The 18,176-nt window shown below is 38.8% G+C and overlaps 1 protein-coding gene across 3 annotated transcripts in view; it reads right to left on the reverse strand.

The window, feature by feature from the left end:
• Nucleotides 1–18,176, reverse strand: part of ALDH3A2 (aldehyde dehydrogenase 3 family member A2) — a 43,271-nt gene that overhangs the window by 18,870 nt on the left and 6,225 nt on the right. For all 3 annotated transcript variants that reach the window (XM_031967832.1, XM_031967830.1, XM_031967831.1), the window contains 3 exons: nucleotides 17,775–17,860; nucleotides 12,649–12,857; nucleotides 1,781–1,898 (listed from right to left, as the gene is read on the reverse strand). In XM_031967832.1, the coding sequence (XP_031823692.1) occupies nucleotides 1,781–1,898; nucleotides 12,649–12,857; nucleotides 17,775–17,860 (413 nt within the window). The remainder of the gene's footprint in view (nucleotides 1–1,780; nucleotides 1,899–12,648; nucleotides 12,858–17,774; nucleotides 17,861–18,176) is intronic.

An 18,176-nucleotide genomic window follows, 5' to 3' on the forward strand; every position in this document is an offset into this window, starting at 1 on the left:
AGATATGTGCGTATGTGTTGGGAGGAGGTCGAAATCAATGCACTTTGACTGAAAAGTAGAAAATGTGAACGCTAGAATGCATGAGATTAAAACTGAAAGGTTTCTTGGAGTCATATTTTAGAGGGTTGTAACCACCAGGATCAAATGGGAAAGCACTGGAGGTTTCTGAAGAGAGAACTGATAGGATCGGCGCTTTAGGAGGATTATATGGAGAACTATGTGGAGTTTGGCCCCAAGAAGGAAGACAAGAAAACATCACCATAGTCTGGTCATGAGACGGGACCTCGAGAAAGGTCATAGTAGCAGGAATGTGTGTCGAGGAGGTAGAACTGACTGAATAAGGACACTGACACAGGATAGTGGGAGGTGAGGGAAAGAGAAGAATCCCAGATGCCTTGGAGGTTAGATGCCCTGTAAGGTAGGAAGACAGTGGGATCAGTAACAGAAATAAAGAAGTTTTGGGGAAGGAGAGATTTTTTGAAGAGAAGAGTTTTTCTGGATGTAATGAGCTGGACGTGTTGATGAGACACCTTGATAGAGAAAGCAAGAAATTGTAATATGAGACTGAAACTCTGGGGAGATGTTTGGGGTGAAAAAACTAGATTTGGGAATGATTCACATAGAAAGGATTCCTGAAGCTAAGTAGATGAAACTTTTTTGTGAAGTCATTTGCCACCTCCTCTCTAGCTTCCTAACCACCTAGTCCAAACCCTCTGAAATTCAGGCCTAGATTATTCAACATTCTCCCAACAGCTTCTGTCTATGATCTGTCTCGAATTCTGCTATCAGATTTTTTTTTTTAACTTTTTATTGACAGAGCCCATGCCTGGGTAGTTTTTTTTTTTTTTTTTTTACAACATTATCCCTTGCACTCACTTCTGTTTTGACTTCTCTCCTCTCTCTCTTCACACCCTCCCCCAGATGGCAATCTGCTATCAGATTAAATTATTCTTCCTGAAATATCACTTTCATTCCCAAATCAGGAACCTACAAGTTCTCTATGTTATCTATCAGATAAAGTTGAACCAGTATTCCTAGGGCAAGATCACTTTCTTATCTAACTCCATCTTCATATGATCCCTTCCAACATAAGTTCTCCTTCCTAGTTGGATCAGTCTCCTCAGGCTTCCCTCTCAACAATTCCTGTTAATCCCCTCTTCCCTGACTTTGTTCATGCTGATTTTCCTGTCAAGAGAATGCCTCTTGCTTTCTTCAGTGACAAGATAAATTCCAAAAAACAGGTCCAGTATTGTGCATACAATTGATGAGGCTACATGAGATAAGACTATTTACATCTGTGATTCCTCATTCCAGTTTCATGACATTTCAGGGTTTCTCATAAGATTTTAGGAGTGGTCACCAAATTTCTCAAAATTTTCTAGTATTTTTAATTCACTTTAATAAATGAATGACACACAGCGGTGAAGATGACCATTCTGTGTCACATAGGAGACAAGGATTCAGTTCTTCAATAGGGCGGGCTCAAAGAAGACATCTCTACCCAGTTGTCAAAGGTTCAGTGTGGAAAAGCTGGGCCCCAAGGCGGCTGCAGAGCAAGGACTATTTCAGCCACAGCAACTCACAGAGATCTTCTGCTCAGGTGTAGAAGGCTGAGATTTGCATCTGTGTGTGGGTGTAGGTCTGTGGTGGGGGTGCCCACAACAGCAAAATCAACAATGCTTAAGCTATGGCTAATTATGTGAGATGCTTACCTTATGCAAATAGCAATTTTAATAAAGTCAAGTAAGCAATGCTCTACTGGCACTGAGTCTTCACTCACCTTCACAGTTTCCTTTATCTTCTCCACAATCTGACCCTGGAGAGATGGTTCACAAAGAATGTAGTCTGGAGCAATGCAGGTCTGACCACAATTCATATACTTCCCCCAGGTGATACGTCTAAAGAAAACAAGGCGCAATATGATATAACTATATTAAAATAACCCTCTATTGGTTACTTATTGTTATTAAAGTAATTATATTCAGAAACTGTCGGAAGGAAGGCTCTTTGCCTTCTCACAGAATGGAGACAATTCTCAATTATCCCTGTTCATGGAAACAACTGTCAGTAATCTCCACATCATTTCTATTTGGCTTTAGAATATGTCTGCACTGAAGTTGGTGGAGTAAGGCAGGGACTTTCCCGAGTTTTTCTAAATTTCCTTCCAAGCAACTTTAAAATAATGATTCAAAACAAATTCTGGAGTGATAGAACCAACAAAAGAATGGGATGAAATAATATTCATGGATCATGAAAAGGGAAAAGGACCACAGGTCAGAAGAGCAATAACCACACCTCTTCTTAGATCATACCATCTTGGAAGAAATGAATATTTATAGGTCTCCAGAATTAGCTTTGAAAACAGCAGCATGAAAAATCTGATGTTTGGGAGAGTGCCCCCTCCACCCCAAGAGAAGAACCCAATTTTAATAAACAGTTAAGTCAAGAAAGAGGGTGGGAAAATGAGAAAAAACCCACCACCACCACCACCAAAAACCTAATCATAGAAGGTTACTATAGTGACAGGGCAGATCAAAGCACAAACTCAGAAAATGACAATAATGTCAAAATACCTACATGCAAAGCCGCAAACTAAAATGTGAATTAATATCAAGACCAAAATAAGAATTACTGGGAAAGCTCAAAAAGGATTTTTAAAATCAAAGAAGAGAGACAGATGGAAAATTGGGAAAAGAAATGAGAATGATGCAAAAAATCATAAAAATAAGTCAATAACTCGATAAATGAAGCACAAAAAATGGAAAAATATATAAAAATTCACTGAAGAAAACAACTCCTTAAAAAAATCGAATTGGTCAAATGAAAAAGAGATACAAAAGCTCACTGAAGAAATTAGAATTAGGCAAGCAGAAAGTAATGACTCCAGGAGACATCAAGGAACAATAAAACAAAATCAAAAGAATGAAAAAAATACAAAAAAATGTGAAATATCTCATTGGAAAAATAATTGACTTTGGAAAAGAGATCAAGGAGAGATAATTTTAAAATTAATGGACAAAGTCATGAGCCTGCACAGCATCTTTCAAGACATTAAGATCCAGAGGGTAAAATGGAATTAGAAAGAATCTACCTACACCTCCTGAAATAAATTACAAAATTAAAACTCCCAGGAATATTATAGCCAAATTCCAGAACTTCCATGTCAAGGAGAAAATACTGCAAGCAGCAACCAGAAACAATTCAAATGCTGGAGAGCCACAGTCAGGATTACACAGTATTTAGCAGCTTCTACCTAGAGGATCAGAAGGCTTGGAATATGATATTCTAAAAGGCAAAAGAGTTAGGGTTATAACTAAGAATCACCTATAAGCAAAAATGAGTACAATCCTTCAGGTGGAAAATGTATATGTAATGAAACAGAGGACTTTCAAGCATTTCTGATGGAAAGACAAGAATTGAATGGAAAAAGTGATTTCAAATAGAAGACTCAACATGAAAAAGTGAACAGGAAAAAGAAAACGAGACATTAAACTACTGGCATCCATATATGGGAAGATGATTCTTGTATCTATCACTATTATGGCAGTTACAAAGAGTAGAGATACACAGACAGAAAGCGTGGGTATGAGTTGGCTATGAGAGGATGATATCCAAGAAAACAAAAGGAAGGAGTTGGGATACATTCAGGAAAGGAAGAGGTGGAATGGGGTATCTCACTTAAAAGAGATGTAAAATCACTATTACAAAGAAGGAGTACATGGAGGGAGTGGTGAGCAATGCTTGAACTTCACTCTTGTTGGAATTGGCCCAACAAAGTTAGATACAATTAGATACAGAAATTTATCTTATCCTATAGGGAAGTAGGTCCTGTCTCAGAACTAGATAAATCTAACCACAAAAATAAAGAAGAAAGAAATTAAGGCAATGAATAGAAAAGTTAGATGTTATACCTTTTAAGAAAAATGAATGGGAGAATATATGCTTTTTTCTCTGTGGTAAATGGCTCCTCCACAAAGACTGATCATATATTAGGGCATAAAAACCTCATAACCAAATATATTAAATTCATCCTTTTCAGATCATAATGCAATAAAAAATTACATTCAGTAAAAGACCATGAAAAAACAGATTAAAAATTAATTGGAAACTAAACAATCTAGTCCTAAAGAATGAGGGGATCAAAAGCAGTTAGATAGTGCAGTGGACAGAGCACAGGTCTGTAGGACCTGAATTCAAATATGGCCTCAGACACTTAACATATATTAACTATGTGATCCTGGGCAAAACATTTAACCCCCACTGCCTTTCAAAAAAAATGAATGAGTGGACCAAAAAGCAAATCATAGAATCAATAATTTCATTAAAGAAAATAATAAGAATGAGACAACCAAAATTTTGGGGATGTAGCTAAAACAGTACTTAGGGAAAAATTTCTGTCTCTGAATACTTATGTCAATAAAATCTCTCTCAATATTTGCATCAATATAAAAGAGCAGATCAATGAATTGGGCATAAAACTTTAAAAAATTAGAAAAGAGAACATACACAAAAATCCCTTCTTAAATACCAAACTGGAAATAGTGAAAATCGAAGAAGAGATCAGTAAAATTGAACATCAGAAAACCATTGAATAAATAAAACTAGGAGCTGGTCTTATGAAAAAAAATATAGATTATATTATTGGTTAAGTTGATTAAAAAAAAAAGAAATGAAAAAGCCAAATTACCAGTATTAAAAATGAAAAGGATGAATTCACCGTAAATGAAGAGGAAATAAAAGCAATTAGGAACTATTTTCCCAATTATATGCCAATAAATCTGACAATCTAAGAGAAATGAATGAATATTTATAAAAATATAAACTGCTCAGATTAAGAGAAGAGGAAACTGAATACTTAGCCCCACCTTAGGAAATAAATAAATGGAAAGAGGATATGAACAGAATTTTCAGATAAAGAAATTTAAGCCATTTCGAGTCACATGAAAAAATGCTCTAAATTACTATTTATTAGAGAAATGCAAAGACAATTCTGAAGTACCACTTCACACCTATCAGATTGGCAAAGATGATAAGAAAAGATAATGATAAATATTGAAGGAGATGTAGAAAAACTGGAATTTTGAAATGATCCAACCATTCTGAAGAGCAATTTGGAACTATGTCCAAAGGACTGCAAGACTGTCTACCCTTTGATCCAGCAATGTCACTACTTGGTCTGTATGTCAAAGAGATCATTAAAAAAAGGGAAAAGGACTCATATATTCAAAAATGTTTGTAGCAGCTCTATTTGTAGTGGCAAAGAATTAGAAATTGAGTGGATGCTCATCAACTGGGGAAACGTCTGAATAAGTTATGATATATGAATATAATGGAATACTATTGTTCTATAAAAAATGATGAGCAGGCTGATTTCAGAAAAGCCTGGAACTATTTATGTAAACTGATGCTGAATGAAATAAGATCCAAGATAACAATGTACACAGTAACTGCAAGATTATGTGGTGATCAGCTATGACAGACTTAGCTCTCCTCAGCAGTATTGTAATGCAAAACAATTCCAATAGACTTGGGATAGAAAATACCATCCACATCCAGAGACAATATAAAATATTTGGGGTTCTACCTGCAGAAACAGAACACTGTACACAGTAGCAACAATCTTGTAGGATCATCAAGTGTGAGTGACTCAGCTATTCTCAGCAACACAAAGATTCAGGACAATTCTACTTGAGCAGCCGTGTTGGCCACCTGGCAAAAGTAAGATTTTAGAAGACTGTTGATGGAGATGCCAAGGAGCCAGTAGTGAGGGAAACATATCCCTGGGTCATCAACAATCTTCCACCTTACTTTTGCCAGGTGACCAACATGGCTGCACGGCGTACTTTGGAGGGCTTGATGTCTCATGGGCTGCTGGGCAGTCATTGGGATTGTCAGCGACTTGTGGAGCTATCGACAAAAAAGTCTGCAGTCAGGTGTCCCTCTTGAAAATGTAAACAGGTGCAACACCAGGCCTCCAAGATACATCGTATCTGTGACTGGCCGTCATTGCTAAAGTCTTCAGGAAATCTTACACAAAAACTGCAAAAATGCAAAGCAGGCATATGGAGAAGTAAGGCAACTTTGAGCAACTTAGGGTGGTTCCCATTTGAGGGGTTCTAGTACTAAAAATTCTTTAATAGTTCAGTAAACACATAAGTATAAAGAATATTAGAAGTGGTATATTAGATTACCTTGGGAGTTCACAACCTTTTCTTGTTGTTGAAAGAGGTTTAAGGAACAAAAACTACTGGGAACCACTGAATTACAAGTCAATGTGAGAAGCACACTACTGAAACTGAAAGGATGATATATCTATTTCTATTTAAAATTAATCATTTAATTTTTTCCAGGAAATATACTTTTAGAACTTGACAAGGCGGTATTAGTTGGGAAATATCTTCTAAGAACAAGATCTATTAATAAAGAGAGAATGGGGATAGGGAGATGGAGAAGAGGAAGGGAAGCAGTACAACAGATGAATAAAGAGGGGGTCTTGGAATCTGGAAGACCTGGATTTGAGTCCTACCCATCTATGTCACCCTGGGCAAATCATTTAACATCTCAGTATCCCAGGCTACTTTCTAAGGCTCCCAAGTTATAGATGAATTTCCAGGCTACATCAATGTTTGCAGAGGAAGTGTATTTTCATTAGTTTATGATGAAATCTCAAGTCTAGACTCGAAGCTGCAAAACAAAAACAAAAACAACCCAACTCCACAAAGTTAACTGTTTGTCCAGGCAGGACTTTAGAATCAAGTTAAAGTGCTAAGATGAAGGCTCAAGTAACCAGTTACTGAGAAGCCTATACCCTCTCTTATATGAATTCTTTCAGTAAAATTCAGGTTTTGGGCCACAGAATGGAAAGCATTCTCTGCAATCTAGCTGCTTAGTACAGTGAAAAATTGAGATGTTCTCCAGAATGCACAGCCAGTGGGTGTGGGAGGCAAGGCTTAAACACAGATTTTCCTAGCTTAGAAGCCAGCTCTCTTTCTACTGTCTCCAAGGGATCAAACACATTAGCCCATGAAGACCATAACACTCCTGAGTCTGATTTTAATGTAGTTTTCAAAATTAATCTGTGGTCTTGCAAGGAGCCTTATGTCCACTTGATGGTCCCCGTTTCTATTTGAAGTTGATACCACTGCTCTCTGCCATGCTGCTTCTCATTACTTTATTTTTTGGAATATTTTTAATTGACTAATCAGACTCAGAGAGCTCACTTCTGAATCTGGATTGCTATGGGAAAATTCACAAAGTGACTCACAGACTGCTTACCCAATGTGAGGAAATCCAAACCTCTGGCTCACCAGGAGCCAGATAATTCATATTTGGAAATGTAAAACATACACAGATGCTCATTACCTGTAGTTTCTTTACCTGCCAATAAAGGAAAAATATAATGGTTTCCTTTAAAAACAAACAAACAAAAAAACCTTAGAGATAAATTCCCTATTCATTCTTTTCAGGCAAACTCACTGCCCTGTTGAGCCCTGGCCTGGAAAGCGAGCTTCTGCTCTCCCTGGGTTTTCCCTTCACTCCCTACCAAGTACAGCATCCTGCAGTTTTACTTTGGCAGGTGGGCAGAACGTGACCTGAAGCCCCAGAGAAATGGGCTCCTGGGAAAGCAACAAGGCAACGAGACAACAATGTGGCAGCCCAACTTGTTCTCTCCGAGGCTCCTTCAAGGGTAGTTGGGCCAGCGCCCCAGAGTGATGCCCTCCTTTGGCCTTATGGATCAGGCTGGCATCCGGGGGGCGTGGTCTGTTCCTACTTAATCCAGTCTTACAGAAACCGACCCATGCACTTCCAGAAAGTTTGGAGAGACAAAAGCAAGCCAAGAGATGCTTTCTGTGCTAAGGAGGAAGAAAAAGCCCAATTTCAGATTAGTCAAACCACTCCCCAGACAGCTACTTTACTCCTGGCACAATTACTGGCCTGGAAAAAGAGACACAGGAAAACAAAAGAATCTATACTTTTAAGTTAGCATCTAGTAAGAGGATTTTCATCCTTATATAATCAGCAAGGAACCCATTTCTATCTTTATGAAATGCCCTCAGGAAATAGGTTAAATTAGGAAAAACTTCCAAAGGAGAATCCAGAACAGTGGGAAACAACAATCCTAATGCAACACATTAAAGGCCCACTTGTTTTTCCTGTTCAAAGTACTTGACTCTATTCCAGAGCAAACAAAGAAAAAAGTGATTATAAAAATGAAAAATCAGGGGGAAAGAAGGTACCAACAGAGAAGAATATTATTCAGTCAAGAACTGTGGCTTCTGCATATTCATGTATTTTTTTTTTAATTTTTTTTATTATAGTAATTTTTTATTGACAGAATCCATGCCTGGGTAATTTTTTTTTTACAACATTATCCCTTGCACTCACTTCTGTTCCGATTTTTCCCTCCCACCCTCCACCCCCTCCCCTAGATGGCAAGCAGTCCTATATATATTGAATATGTCCTAGTATATCCTAGGTACAATGTATGTGTGCAGATTCAAATAGTTTTCTTGTTGCACAGGGAGAATTGGATTCAGAAGGTAGAAGTAAACCGGGAAGAAAAACAAAAACTGCATATTCATTTAAAAGATATAAGAATATGCCCAATGGCTTGGGCATAGATGAATTATGGTTTATCAGAAAAATAAAATAGTATTGTGTGCCACAAGACAAGAAGACAGAAATCTGTAAAGACTTAAAATGAAATGTTAAAATAAGAACAGCATGATCAGAATAATACCATAATATCACTTATGACATAACTACATATACTATATAGACTTATGACATATGCTTATGACTATAGAAAAATAACAAGTGTAACAAAACCAACCAAGTCCATAAAATAAAAAGAAATCAGAAAGGGATGTGGAATTTGTAAGACATTAGTGCTATTATTTTGTTCAATGCCCATGGAGCAGAAATGCCACAGGAAAGAAAGGACAGGACTTATAACTGGGGCTCTTAAGTTGATTACATCAAGCTAAGGATCCCATCAGTCAACCCATTCAATTGCTGACTTTGCCTCATAGTAAGACTCAAAATGGAACTGCCGAATGTTCCTTTCTCCAGTTCCACCCCAAGCCATCAGCATCAAGAATCAACCACTTATTTCCTTTAGACATCAGGCCGGATGCAAATTCTCATTGTTCTAGAACAGTAAGAGCTCATGCACAATTAACAAGCAGGAATCCCAGGAGGTCTTTAGGATCTTAAGGAAAGGTAACTCTGTTAAGATATACAATAAGAATGCTTGGTGGCAGGGGGACAGGTGTACGGGGTGTATGTGTGGGGAGGAGGGAGACATACAGGGAGAGGGGAGGGAGGGAGAGAGACATACAGAGAGAGGGGAGGGAGGGAAAGGAGAAAGGGGGAGGGGGAGAGAGAGGGAGAGGGAGAGAGAGAGGGAGAGAGAGAGAATGAGAGGGAGAGAAAGAGAGAGAGAATGAGAGGGAGAGAGGGGGGAGTGAAAGAGAGAGAGAGGGAGAGAGAGAGAGAGACAGACAGAGAAACAGAGAGACAGAGAGGGAGGGAGGGAAAAAGGGAGGAAGAGAGGGAGAGAGAGAGAAGGGAAAGAGAGAGAGGGAATGAGAATGGGAGGAGAATGGGCAAAAAAGAACAAAACAGACTGAGAGTTTAAACATTAATCAATAGAAGGAAGCATTAATTTGTATTAATCATGACAAGTACTACAGTAGGATAGGATATGGTTTAATTTATAGTGTGTACACAAAAGAAGGAATATGGAAGAGGTGATGAGGGACTGCTCTTCTGAACTTGACCTGAGCAGGATTACTCAATAGACACTGATAACTGAAAAAACAGAATAGGGGTGGGTTTGGCTGTTTGAAAGGGCAGTATTCCCAATCTCTTAAGATTAATGATAGAGGAGAAGAAATCCTGGCTTACCCTACACATACCCTAAATCTGGGGAGATTTCAAAGGATTCAGAGAAAAAAGGGTTAGGTCCTCACGGCCTAAAATTCTAGGCAAAGTCAGTTTCAACGGAGAAGGGAAGTCTCACCAACACCAGGTTGAAAATTCAAATATAAACAAACCCAATGAAAAAGAAAGGGGCTGCTGTCTGTCTAGAAACCAATGCAGATCAATCAATTTACAATTTTTTAAATGATAGGCAGAGATGAGGAGAAGGCAGATGATGAGAATAAATACAAAAAGTGTAATAGCCCCTTGAAGAGAGTAGCAAGAATATCAGAGTTCAAATGAGCTGAGGCAGTCAAAGTTTAGGAAGACAAAAGGGCTTAACAGGATCAAGGAGAGCTGAAACCCCAAATAAGTAAGGAGTTAGTGTCAGGTCTAAGCTGCATCCAAGGCCAAATGACTGGTAAGTATTGCTGGTTGAGTTACTGTCAGTTAACTCAGAAAAACTTGGGAAACCAGAGGAGGTGCCAAATTACTTGAAAAAGGCAAATGTTTCCATTTTCTAAAAATCTGTCTAAAGCAAAGTAATCTTGGAACTATAGCTCAGTGAACTTGGCTTCAGCTACTTGGGCAAAATCCTTATAGATGTTAATAAACTGATAGTTTGTGAACATCTAAAAAGCAAAGTAATCGCCAAAAGCTGACCTGGCTTTAACAAGAATAGATCATGTCAGACTTGTGTCAAAAAACACTTTTTAAGTGTTTATTATGCACCAGGCACGTGCTGAGAACGGGGAGTACAAATAGTACTAGGAAAAATAAAAACAATCCCTGTCAAGAAGATTACATTTTAATGGGAAGGAAGATACATCACTTAAAAGGGCACTGATAAGGATAAGCATAGATAACAGATAAGAAAGAAGGTTACATCTGGGGCAATGCTGGCAAAGTTAAGAGGATCAGGCAGGAGCCAAGAGGGTTGGCTGTGACTTCTTCAATATGGAGGTTCCAGAAGGAACTCACCAATGTAGGATGGGGAGCTGTGGGACAGAAGGGATCCTGTAGGGCAAAAGGGGGCTGAGATATGCCAGTGAAGTCCAGGGAGTCAGAAGGGATCTGAGAATGGAGACTGCTAGGCAATCAGTCTATAAACCATTTTTGATAGAGTCATTGGATAGGCAGATCTTGGTAACACTACAGGAAAAGTATAACCAAATTCCAGAAAAGCTTCAGATAATGTTCTCCTTATGGACAAGACAGACACAGGGGTAAGAGCAGTAGAATTAGGTGCATTGAGATTTAGTTCAATGACTCAGACTCAAAGTCAATGGATTGCTGGTAACTTGGTTGGAAGTCTCCACTGGAGGCCTCAGAATCTGTTCCTGCCTTTGTTCTATTTAACATTTTGATGAATGATTTTAAGCAGCTTATCAGACTTTCAGATCATACAAAGTTAGGAAGGAGAACAAATACTAGTGGGAAAAGACAGCATCCAAAAGGATTTAGACAAACCAGAGTGATGAGCTAATTTATTAGAATGAAACTTCAAAGATGCTATTACGTTGAGGTTCAAAAATCAACTTCGCAAATGCAATTTGGAAGATAATCAACAAGCACTTAATATGCAACTATTATGTGCTAGGAACTATGCTAAGTTCTGAAGATATAAAGAAACTTGAAAGATAATTTGGTTCCTCTACTCCTGAAGATCTGGTGGGAGGAAAGTGAAGCTAGTAGACTGCCTAATCAATATGAAATGTCAGAACAAAGTGGGTTACAAAATTAATACGATCTCAGACCACACAAAGTGTCCCAAACATCTTAGTGTAATTTTAAGTGATTAGAGATTAATTTAGTAACTTAGCCTATCCATCTGGCTTGTCTAAACCATGTTGGATATGAATTTTTTTCATCAACAAGTTTGTTCTCCTTCCTAGCTTTATGCAATATCCACATCAGACAAACCAGAAAGAGTAAAAAGAAAAAGAAAACAACAGTATAGACCAATTTCCCTAATTAAGACTGATGTAAAAATTTTGACTGGAATACTAACAAGGATCATATGCTATGACCATGTGGGATTTATGCTAGAGTGGCTTAAAAATAAATAAGAAAAAGAAAAGAACTTGGGCACACACAGATAATCCAGAGGGCAACCAGGATGCTAAAGGGTCTTGAAATCAGAGCCTATGAAGAGTCAATGGAGACATAATAGCCATTCTTATAGATGCAGAGATGCCACAGGTGAGCTATTAGGCATGCTCTGCTTAGTCCTAAAAACAAAGAACAGAAACGTGAGAAAAGCAGACTCAAGCTTTGAATGTTATGTTTCAAAAGGGATACATTCTCCTTTATTAGGGGACTTCATATGGAGACTCAAGTCCATGGCCATTTGTCAAGAATTCTGTGGAGTGGAGTAGATTCTTTTCCAGGTGTAGAACGGAGCAATGGGAACTGCAATGGGAAACTTTTTTGAACTCTGGACACTTTTATATGGTGAAATATTCAAAACTAAATAAGGATTAAAAAGCCTCAAGGACCAAGGAATGCGGCTCAAGGCATGCGGGAGGACCTGAGGGATGAGAGGTACTGAGGCACAGGCGAGTTCTACGTGGAGATGGGGCTTAGCCCCAGGAGGCGGTGTCTGACCCCAGGTACCCTATGCTATCTCACTGCAAGACCATCAGTGGCCCTAGAGTCAAAGCACATGCTGCAAAGAGAAGCAAACTCCCCTGAATGGAAAATAAACGTGAATGGCTCCCTCACCTGCAAGCCACATCAAGATTACAGTCTTTATCAATGTAACATGGACTCTTCCCTCCGAGCTCCAGAGTCACAGGGGTCAAATGCTTGGCGGCGGCTTCCATGACAATCTTCCCAACGCCAGTACTTCCAGTGTAGAGAATATGGTCAAATCTCTGCTTCAGAAGTTCAGTGGTCTCCTCAATGCCACCATTGATAACACAGTATAGCTCCTTAGAGGAAGAGATGAGCCAGAACAAGCTTGGGTTACCAAATCAGCGTAAGCTTCCCATATCCATTTTTTTTTCTTTTTGTCGAGGCATTTGGGGTCAAGTGACTTGCCCAAGGTCACACAGCTAGGTAGTGTCAAGTGTCTGAGGCCTGGATATAAAAATGTTTCTCGTCTTCCTGATTCCAGGGCCGACACCACCTGGCTGCCCCTCCCACACCCATTCTGAAAGACACCTCATTTTACTAGGCTGCTGCAAAGGCAGAGCATGTGACCCCTTGTATCACTGAGACTTAGGACACAGTACAGGTGTGCAGAAGGCACCCTGGACCAGAGTCCTAAGATCTGGGTCCAACTGTTCCTGGCCACCTGAGCCTTGTGGCTACACGCTCAGACAAGGGCAAGATTGGACCTGATTATGACAGAAGATCTAGATCTGATTCCAGATACTCTTAAAATATTTCAGTTCCTTATACACTTATCTGATGGTATTGATTATTTCTGGCTCAGTAAAGACTAAGTCTACCATGTCATAAGATTCTTAAGTTGGCAGCAAATCTTGCCAGGAAGAGGCTGGTGTTCTTGAGCTTTAAGAAATTCATCAAGACTCAGAAATTCAGACATCACGGTCCTGGATAATCTGGTGCCTTATGCAAAGGCTTGAAGCGAAGAAGTCATTCTTATAAGGGAACCACGTTTTGAAAGCCAGCCATTCTGGCTCAGGGTCTATTCCATGGCAGATGTCCTCTGAAGTTTTGGAGTGGCAGTAAAACCTACACAGTTTTAGCAAAAGTGGACCCCATAACAATTGATATGTGTCCCCAAGCTAGGCTTGGGAGAGAGAGAAAATTAAAAATTGTTATTTGGAAGAAAACATAAAGAAGGCAAAAATAAAACCAAAAGCTGAACTCTGGAAAGATAAGTTAATTTAAAACAAATAAGCAAACAAAAACCACTAAAGAATAGCACTAATTAAATGTAAGATTTTTTAAAAAGCTATTTCCAAAATATTCACTGAAGCTACAGAACTGTAAGAAGGAAAAATTCCACGAGGGGCACCTTTCGGGTCCATTAGGAACTTCTTTGTGGAAAGAAAAAAACAAATTCAAAACATTAAGTGATTCCCCAATACATGGTAACAGCTCCGGCCGCTGAAAGGAAAAGAATGGTAAAAAGAGGTCTGGCAAGGTGTGTGGCCAGGCTGGTGTTATTCTAGGCCAAGGAAAAGGATACAGCCTCCTAACCTGCATGCTTTCAGAAAGAACTCAGTAATGATGTTTCGTGCCCTTCAAGAAAGAGACCAGAGGTTTAATTTTCCTACTTTTAAAAAAACCAGAAAACTCTATTCTGTAAAGCATAACAAACACTAAGTTCCTATTTTATGATTGGTTTAGAGAAAGCAGAGGGAGGAAGTCAAAGGTTAAAAGCCAGTAGGAGCCACGGGGAAAGAAAAGGTCAGAAAGGACAAGGTGAAGTTTAGCTGATTTTGAGCTCACAGAATCCTATCATTTGTCCTATGGACTTTAGAGGTTTATTATCAGTCAACTACTACTCTCTTATCTATGTCAGCTCTTCAACAGGCGCCACTTTGGAGAATCTGAGATAAACTGGTGAATACCAGGACCAGACGCTCCCACACCTGGTCTCTGAATGGCAGCACTACCACACAGAGCAACTGGATTGTTTCTAAGAACCAGATGAAATGGAGCACCAGTCTGATTAGATGAGGGAAATTCTCCATTACTTTTCCTTTTTTTTTTAAAGTCTTAAAATGAATTTTTATTGGCATCTTTGTTTTTCACATGGCCAGAGTTTCTCCCAGTATCCCTCCTTCTCTTTTTCCCGAAAGTTATTCCATATAACAAATGTTCTTAAAATTTGTTTTTAATGTAATTATTTATTTAAAACTTAAAGACAAAAGAGAAAAAAATGTGATGTGTGCAACAGAACAAGAGAACATTCAAAATAATAAATTTGATTTCAAGAAATTATATATAATAAACACTATACATTGTATTCAGAACTATCCATCTTTTCTTTGCTTTTTACTTTATTCCTTTTTTCCCCTTTTCTCACCCCTCATTCCCAAAGTAGACTACAATTAAGTGTGAAAATACACACACACACATACACACACACATACATATACATAGCTATCTATAATCATATACACAGACATATAGACATTCATAGACATCTATGTAAGGTTTTATTATGCATGTTTGTTCTGTTTCTCTGAAGGTGGATAGCAGCATCTTCTTACATTTAAGTCTTTCCATATTTTTTTAACTCTACAAACTCATCATTTCTTATACCACAGCAATATTCTAACCTTATTATGTAGATGTTTTAAATAATCTAAAATATTAATATAGCTAACAGTATATTTTTCCTATTTTTCTCTTTTGATTGAATCTATCTTAACTTTAACCTTGAGATCAATTATTATTATCCCTGCTTTTTTTCTCCCTAATTCTACTCATCATTATTTTGATTTTTGTGTCTATCTCTGGTTTCCTATCCCTGCTGATTCCTTTACTTTATTTCTATCTGATACAGTGCCTTGCTATCATTTAACCTATCCCCTCTAAGGATCCCTCCCTTATCCTCTCCCCCAATCCTTCTTCCTACTCTCTCTCCCTCTTTATCCCATTCTCATTAATCTATACATCCTTCTATATTCCTCCCCTTGTCCTATTCTCTCTCCATCTTATTTCTTAATAAATATAGAAGACTTTTATATTTTTCTGTATATATATATATATATATATATATATATATATATATATATATATATTGTTTCCTCTTTAACCCATTCTCACTGTAAGGAGTCCAGTTCTTCCCTCTGGCCTGGAACCCCAACCTAAGCACTTCACCCTCCAGCTGTAGTCAATCTGTCCCCTGCTCCTGCACTTACTGGGCCATGTGCTGATTCCGTCCCAGGGCCTCATCTCAGCAGCACAGCCAGACCTGGCATTCCTTACCAGCAGAGGTTCCCACAATTTTCTGACTCAGACACCCAACTCACCCCCACTGACTGGAAGCAAAAATTCCTGGGGCTCACAGAAGTTTCAGCGGAACTAGCCTCCAGGTATTTAGACTTCAATGTGCCAAATCTTGATCCTAGTAACTTTCTTGGAATCTTCTCCAACTGTCCCAAGAAGACCCAACTCTTATTTGTTCACCCTGAGGCACAATTCTGTCTTCTTCGTGGAGAAAACATGGAGAGCTTAGAATTTTCTAACCTGCTCTGCCATCTTCCCAGAATCCTCTCCAAATAATTAAAAAAAAAAAAAAGTAAAAAAAAGTCAAGGGCAAATCTAGTCTCAGATACTTACTAGCTGTGTGATCCTAGGTTTGCCTCAGTTTCCTTATATGTAAAATGAACTGGAAAAGGAAATGGCAAATCAAGAAAAACCCAAATGGGATCAGGAAGAGTTAAGTGCCAAGTCAGTGAAGTTGATTGGCACTCTGTTCCAGACTCATCGACCCTCAACAAAGTGGGGGTGGGGCTGTCTCCTCCAGTCTCTTCTTGGGGGGAGGAGGCTTGTCGGTGATCTCACAGCACTGCCTTGGGTAGTCTGGTGTCAGTCTTTTATTCACATGGTTGTATTGGTCTAAATGCTCTTGTCCTGATCCTGCTCACTCTGTATTCACCCCCTTGTATTTTTTACAGCCCACTAAGATTCTGTTATGTCCCCAGCCAAGGTGGGTATCTCTGATACCACAAAGAGTGCTGCTAAAAATCTTTGTCCAACCCTTTTCTAAATCAACGTGGATGGGGAGAAGGATTGCAACAGGATCTGTCTTGAACAATCTGTCCTGGGCCTTTTTTTCTCACCTCACACACCTTCCCTTCCAAGCACATCCACAGTCTGAGATATCTGCCCCACCTGCAATCTTCCCCTGTCTCACTTCTGACTCTTCTTCAAATTTCTCTTCTTCAAAACTCAACTAAAGAACTACTTTCTGCATCAGGGATTTGTAATATTTTTGTGAATCGGGAGCCCCTTTGGTAGTTTAGTGACGGCTATGGAACCTTTTTCAGAATAATATTTGGAAAAAAGTTTAAACAAAACATTTGGAAAAAACCAGGATTGCAAAGGGAACCAATTACATTGAAAAAGAGTTATCAAAACATTAAAAAAAAATTCAGTTTGCACCCCCCAAGTTAGGTGCCGCCTCTGTTCTACCTAAAGTCTTTCCTGATCCCTAATGTGGCTACCTCCCTCTCAAGTTTACTTTGTATTCAGCTTGCATATACTCTATATGCATTTATCTATATCGATGCTGTCTCTCTTATTGGAATGACAAATCCTTAAATGCAGGAATTATTCCACTGGGTGCTTAAAAGAAGTTTGCTGTTGATGGCTAGGATACATTCTGAGGGAATAATGACAAAATGTGTCAAAAGACTTCTCAAATTATGAACATCAAGGAGCCTTACAGAAAGAAATCAATAGGTCTGCCTGCTCAACCACAAGCTGCACCCCTCTAAAGCCTTGCCTCTTGTCTAGTTTCTCTGTTTAAATGTAGATTGGGCTTAAGGAAGTTGCAATTTGATTTCTGCCCCAATATACAAACAGATTGAGCAAATATGATAGAGGAAAGTACATATAAGCAAAAAAAACAATTTACATGGGGACCACAAGAGCATTAAGAGAAACATAACAGACTTCAGAACGCTAATGGCTGATCACCAGACCTAGAGACCAAATGTGACTTCAGTGGACTCTCCAGGAAGTGAGAATGCCAGGTCTAGGCAGGGGCACTCCACAGGCACAGAATGAGGAAGAGAATGGTCTTATTTTGCTTACAAGGCAAGAGAGGGAGGGGTGATAATTTTGAAAGCATTACTAAAACCTAAAAAAAAAAAATTAAAATCTGTATTAAAAAATAAAAACAAGGAGGAAATACTCACCTTATCCAAATACTGAGGGATGATCTTGGCCAGGAGCATGGCTGTCCTTTCACTTAGTTCTGATGGCTTTACTATGACTGCATTTCCTGGATAATACAAGTATGGAAGAATCATATCTAATATCTGAGTAACTTCACCCGCTTGCAGGCCGATGTTGAACTGGGGGCACAGGTTCTTCAACTATCTTTTTGCTGTTACTCTACTCACTAACTGAAATGGTACAGATTCTTAAGATAACTTTCACCCTTCTACTTTGTTCCCCCCTCCAATACAGGTTTGGGAGGTTAGGGGTTAGGAGGCTAGACTTGGTTATGGGTTCCTGTGTATATGTGTGTGTAATATGAGAAGGGAATGTCCTAGTTCCTACTCCCTTACCCCCTCTCTGGGAAAAGCTATAATAGT

The sequence above is a fragment of the Sarcophilus harrisii genome, chromosome 4, assembly GCF_902635505.1.
Source record: "Sarcophilus harrisii chromosome 4, mSarHar1.11, whole genome shotgun sequence".
NCBI lineage: Eukaryota > Metazoa > Chordata > Mammalia > Dasyuromorphia > Dasyuridae > Sarcophilus > Sarcophilus harrisii.